This window comes from Triticum dicoccoides, chromosome 7B (assembly GCF_002162155.2).
Source record: "Triticum dicoccoides isolate Atlit2015 ecotype Zavitan chromosome 7B, WEW_v2.0, whole genome shotgun sequence".
Taxonomy (NCBI): Eukaryota; Viridiplantae; Streptophyta; class Magnoliopsida; order Poales; family Poaceae; genus Triticum; species Triticum dicoccoides.
Window position 1 is genome coordinate 769,640,804 of NC_041393.1, and position 6,340 is coordinate 769,647,143.

General features: G+C 35.5%; 1 protein-coding gene across 2 annotated transcripts; it reads right to left on the minus strand.

Annotated features, from left to right (window-relative positions):
* Nucleotides 1-4,538: 4,538 nt before the first annotated feature.
* On the minus strand, nucleotides 4,539-6,340 carry LOC119340687 (probable disease resistance protein RF9). Of its 2 annotated transcripts, none has more exons than XM_037612608.1 (3): nucleotides 6,252-6,340; nucleotides 5,096-5,741; nucleotides 4,539-4,956 (listed from the first exon to the last, which is right to left on the minus strand). In XM_037612608.1, the coding sequence occupies exons 2-3, from the start codon at nucleotides 5,630-5,632 to the stop codon at nucleotides 4,792-4,794; spliced, it is 702 nt and encodes a 233-aa protein (XP_037468505.1). In that variant the 5' UTR covers nucleotides 5,633-5,741; nucleotides 6,252-6,340; the 3' UTR covers nucleotides 4,539-4,791. The 2 variants fall into 2 exon arrangements, with proteins under 2 accessions (XP_037468505.1, XP_037468506.1); XM_037612609.1 differs by having other exon boundaries at nucleotides 4,863-4,984.

A 6,340-nucleotide genomic window follows, 5' to 3' on the forward strand; every position in this document is an offset into this window, starting at 1 on the left:
CGAACATTTTGTAGTTTCAAAAAAAATGGAAAACAGGAACATTTTTTTAATTCAGCACCAAAACAATAAAACAGGAACATTTTTAAAAATGTGAACAAAATTTGTATTGTACACTTTTTTGGAAATGTGAACAAATCTTTAAACATGGCAACATTTTTTTGAATTTGCGAGTATTTATTACAAAAGAATATATTTTTGAAATTGTGTACAAAAATTGAAAACCGGAACATTTCTGAAAACACGAACATTTTTTGGGAAACTCGAACAGTGGTGAAAAAAGGAACAAAATTGAAAACAAGAACATTTTTTGAAATTGTGATTTAAAATCCCGAATATTTATTTGAATTTAGAGAACAAAATTTTGAAAATGAGAACAAAATTTGAACATGATCATTTTTTAAAGAACGGACATTTTCGGAATCTTGAGAACAAATTTTGTAACGGAGAACAAATTTAGAAGAGCGGACAATTTTTTAAAGTATGAACATTTTTTTAGAATCTTGGGAACAAATTTTGAAACGGAGAAGAAATTTGGAAGCGCGAATAATTTCTTAAAGCACGAACATTTTTTTAATATTGAGGACAAATTTTGAGACGGAGAACAAATTTGAAATATCCTAAAAAATTTGAAAGCGCGAACATTTTTTGAAAACATGGACAAAAAATTTGAATCTGGTATGTTATATGAATTTTGAAAGTTTTGAACTTTTTTGGGTAACGAGAACAAATTTTGAATTTTGAGAACATTTGTTTTTTGAAAACTGAACATTTTATGGAAACACAAACAAAATTTGAATATTTTTATAAAGAAGAGGAGAAAAGAAAATGAAATAACAAACCAAAGAAAGAGAACAAATAGAGAAAACAAAAAAAAGAAATAAGAAACAGAAATAACTAAAAACAAAAAGAACAAGAAAAATTCGAAAATTCAAAAAGAACATTTTTTAAAAGCAAGAACATTTTTCGAAAATTAAGAACAAATCTGAATATGTACTTAGTTTAAAATGATAAAATAACGTTGAAACAAATAACAAGAAAACAAAAACGAAAAAAAGAAAAGTAAGAAGAAATTAGAAAAAGAAACATAAAAGAAAAAACAAAAAAAAGAAAGAAGAAAAAAAGAAAAACCGTTAAGAGAACCTTCTAGAAGGTTTCCAAAACCAGAAAAAAAAACCGGCTGGGAAACTGTTTCCCAAAACCGGAAACATGTTAAATGGGCCAGCCCAAGGATAGCGCTCGATCGCTGGCTCTGCGCGATGCGTCGACTGTTTGACGCAACGAGCGTCCAGTAGGAAATTCCTAACAAGTCTCGTCATAAGTGAGACAGAGAGAAACCTAACGTCGGGGCAAGTCCAGAGGGCCGGCCCAGCCACGAGGGAGGCCACCGCCTCCTTTTTCTGTTTTTACGGTTTATATTTTCTTTTTTTGCATTATTTTTTACTTTTGTGTAAACTTTAAAATATTCTAAAAATATACATTACAAAAAAGACTATAAGAAAGATTTGAATTATGTGTATCAAGCATTTGAAATATGTTAAATGTGTATAGAGAAAATGTTTATCACATATACAAAAATGTACAAAAAAACTGATCACTTATTAAAAAAATGTTAATCAAGCGCTTGAAAATATTTGTACAAGAATTTGAAAAATATTAATCAAGATTTTGAATTTTTTTTAAATGTGTATAGAGAAACTTTTGACCATGTATTAAAAAGATGATTTTATTATCATGTATATAAAAATAATAATCAAGCATTTCAAAAAATATTGAACAATTATTTGGAAAATAATAATCCAGCATTTGGAAATGTAAAAATTTGTACAGAGAAAATGTTGATCTTTTATTAAAAATGTTGAATTATTTTAATCATGTAATTAATAATGCTATTCAAACATTTGAAGAAATGAGGAACAAGTATTTGAAAAATGTAAACCAAACATTTGGACAATGTTAAACGTGTATAGAAAAAGTGTTGTACATGTATTAAAAAAAATGAAGGAAAAAATTTGATCATGTATATAAAAATGGTAATCAAGCCTAAAAACATATGTTGAACAAGTACTTAAAAATTATTAATCAATCATTTTAAAAATATGCTAAGTGTGTTTAGATAAATGTTGACCATGTGTTCAAACAAATGTTAAAATTGCATTTACTAAATGTTAATTAGGCATGTGAAAAAAATGTTTAATGTGCATAGAGAAAGACCATGTACTAGAGAATTTTAGTATTTTAAATTTTAATTGAGCGTTTGAAATTTTTTAGAAGTGTTTATTGAAAAGATGTCGACCATGTATTTAAAAAGCATTGATCTTGAATTAGAAAATGTTGATGTTGTATTAGAAAAATGTTAATTTTTTATTACAAAATGTGTATAGAAGAAATATTGACCATGTATTACAAAATGTTAAATTTATATTGGAAACCTGTTGTTGATATATAAAAAATGTAGAATAAAAATAGAAAAAATAAATAAAACCAGAGAAATGAAAACGGAAAAAAGAAACAAAATAAACCAAAGAAACATGAAAAATGAAATAGGAGAAACAAATGCAGAAAGAATGAAAAACCGAAAAAAAATCATTGAAAAGAAAGAAAGAAACAGAAAATCGAAAAATAAAAAAAAGGAAATTGAGTAAGTAAAAAAACCCTTTAAAAACCCTGAAAGAAACAAAGAATAAATGGAGAATAAATAAGAAACCCCAACAAAAACAAAAGAATAAGGGAAAGAGAGAAAACCCGGAGAAAATCGAATAATGGCATCTACAATTGTAGACTCTTATGCATGCGCTTATAGTGAAAAAACTAAATAGCTGAAAATTGAAGATGCGATGCAGCGCAAACTCAATGCAGCTGTTGAAAATGGTTCCATCTTATGCTGAAACTTGCTTTTTTGTTTTTTGAAAACCTTGCTCCTTCTCTAGAGGCCCGTTGTAAAGTTGCGATCCAGTTATGGTATATTTGTTTCTTATGCGGATGCCATGAAGCATTATGAGCACCGGTAAATCGATCGGGCTCAAGCAAGCATGAACACTTGTAATTATCTTCTGGTCTGCAGAAAGAAATGCCATGGAGCTTCTTCATACATATTTCAAATGCTCCCCACGTACAGTATGTGCAACCAAATCTGCAAGATTTCTCAGGTACCTAGTAGAAAGTAAACCAAGGTGGAATAGAAAGAAAAATCTGCAAGCCAAGTAACACAGTTCAAATCATCAAAAATACTCAATCCAACTCTATTAACACGTAGGGTTCAGACAACACTTTGTAGGACATTAGCCGATCCATCCTGCTTCTCTTAAGTTAATTGGCTGTCGTAGAAGAATGTTCCTAATGCAGCAAATCATTACATGGTACAGTTAATCCATCAATGTTGCATCAGACTGTAAGCATTCTTCAGGCAAGCTCTGCATAAATGAGTCAGGGTAGTTATGCTAGCGAGCTGGCGATGTCTTCTGCTGGTTTTGTATAAGCAACTGCCATGAAGCTACCTCTTCATAGCATTATTTCACTCTCTTGCAAATATCTTGCCGTCCCTCTCCAGTTTATGAGGTAAAAACTAATGCAACATCTGAGTGTAGAAACTCTGTTTTGAGTAACTAACATTACAACAGAGAGTATCGTAAACGTACATTTGAATCTGTAAAAAGCTCTTCCGTCCGAATCCTTTCGAAGCCTAATTTAGGCTGACACACATCACATAAGGAGTTGATAACGGTGAGTACAATGCTCAACATGTACAAAGAGAAATAGGTACATGAACATTCTACAAGGAAGGCCACTACAGAAACAAGAAATACAGATACAACAATTGTCTTGAAGGCATCATAGGTTAGTTTAGAATAATGAAATCAGACAAACCATTACACGGCCATATTTGAAGAAACGAGATAGATAGACAGACTAGCAACAGAGAGTATAATCTCTTGTCGGTCAAGAATACCTTTGGAATTAGGGAATAGTGACAACAGCTGAATCAGGCAGACAGACACAGACATATTTGATCAGACGAGATAGATAGACAGCTGGGTAGATACATGGAGGCCGGATATAGCACATTCATCTCTTGCCTCTGAAGAATGCCTTTAGAATTCAGGAACCATAACAATCATACATATGTGCGCTGCTCCACCAGACACCTGAGGAGCACATAAGCAAATACTCCCTCCGTCCCATAATATAAGAACGTTTTTGACACTAGTGTAGTGTTAAAAACGTTCTTATATTTTGGGACAGAGGGAGTAGCATTCAGAACAAACAAGGCAGCTGGGAAATATAGTGAGAAAGTCGCGAGAAAGTTAAACAAAAGCTGGCTGTTTATCCAGCGCGCCTGTTGGAGATGCTCTTAGTGATAAGTTGAGTTTTTTTTTTTGGAGAGGATCAAGTTGAGTTTTAGGTGGCAGAGCTTTGGCATGGTCCCAACCTCGATCTTCAAACCCTCGGTGCAATAAAATCTAAAAAGTTGGAAGTTCTGTATACTAGGACATCGTATTAGACTGTACACATTTGTCGTTAATAATATTGAGATCCCACCGAAAAATATATACCAAGAGTTTACGGATGACATCATGAGTCCGCTAACAGAACAGTCTTTTTGTTTGTTATAAAATAGTACAAATTGATCATTACATATACAAATTTTTCGATTGATGACCGTCTCCTGATGTGTGGTGGAGCGAGCAGCGGCCTCTCCGACGGCATCATTATCTAGATTCTAGATGGAGAAGCAGGAGGAGCGAGGGGCCATTGGAGGAGAGAGGCTGTCATGTCAATCGCCTATGGCGTCCTTCAAGGGAGGGAGGAGAAGGAAAGTGGGGTATCATGAGGATTGCGAGGACGGAGATGGGTTCGAGAATGAATCGGAAGGGGACAACTGAGGATTGGAGTGTGGGGAGTGAGGTGGGCGCCAGATTTTAGACGAGAATGAAGATGAATTCCTGGCGTCCCACAGATCTGCAATCACCGCCTAGCTAGTTTCAACCTGCGCAAAAAAGAAAGCACTCATAAGACAAGCACAAGTATAGACAGCAATGAAAATGAAAGGTGTAGCAAATTAATTAACTATGCTTAAGCTGCGTATCAGTATGTATACCTCGCATCCTTTCCGCCGCAGCTCCTTTAGTGTGATGTCATCTTCAGAAATCTGGTCCATATAGCTCAGCTTCAGGTGACCGAGGGATGGAAGGTGCAGTAATCCTTCCGGGAGCTTGCTCATCTTCTTGCACTGCAAAAGTTCCAGGTGGGAGAGCTTTGGCATTGCCCCTTCCTCCATCCTCCACACCTCGGTGGAAAAATTACCAAGTTCTAACTCTTGCAGCCGAGGAAACCCTTGGGCAGAGCAGCACATGGTCTGGCCTTTGTACCCCCTCAACTCCAAAACCACAAGACAGGGGATTTTCTCCAGGATCGGCATCGGGTCTTGTTTTATGACAATAGCATGTAGAACAAGACGACGTACGCTTTGGGGGAACTCAGCAGGCAGCTTATCCAGCACACCGAATTGGTCAAGAGTAATATCAACCAGGTGAGGCATGTTTGCAAATATGTTGAGCACCTCCACTGGTATATTGGGGAGCATCGACAAGGAGAAGGTTGTTAGTTGATTCAGCTGGCCCAAGAAAATCATCATGTCATGACAGCGGAAACCAATGCCAACAGGTTCAAGATGCAACACAAAGCTCTGTAGCTCTTTCTGCTGCAGTCGCACACTCCTTGTAGGTGGTGGTGGAGAAAAATTTCTGCTACATAAAAGGTAAACATGCCTTAGAGTAGGGATGTCCCAGAGCGAGTTTGGCAATACTGACTCAAATTCTGTGCGTTTGAGATCTATAGTCTGCAAGTAAATGAGTTTGCCAATTGAAGAAGGGAGCGTCACACTTCCACAATCTGTCAACCTAAGCAATTTTAGGTGAATGCACCGACCAATTACGCTGGAGAAATCTTTTAGTGTTGAATCTTCAATGCAAAGAACTCTCAGGAATATGAGCTTAGGAAGGGACACTGATACAAGCTGAAAGCCAAGCAGACTTCGAACATTAGGCGTCGCAGGTAAAATCTGATCACTCAAAGTTTGAAAACTAAAACGATAAGACACCAAGTTATCAGACGATGATGATACACTAGCTTGGCATGCAAATTTTTTTAGAGTGCATTACATGTCAGAGAAAAAGCTAGCCGCATACAAGGACATATAGTAAATTTGAAAATGGAATCAATTAATACGAAGAGACCAGGAGACGAAACCTGACCTGCAGTTTTGTCGATGGCATCAAGAAAACCATCTTGTCTTGCCTCTTCTATGCACCAGTCATGTAAGATATCGTGAATTCTTATTCTC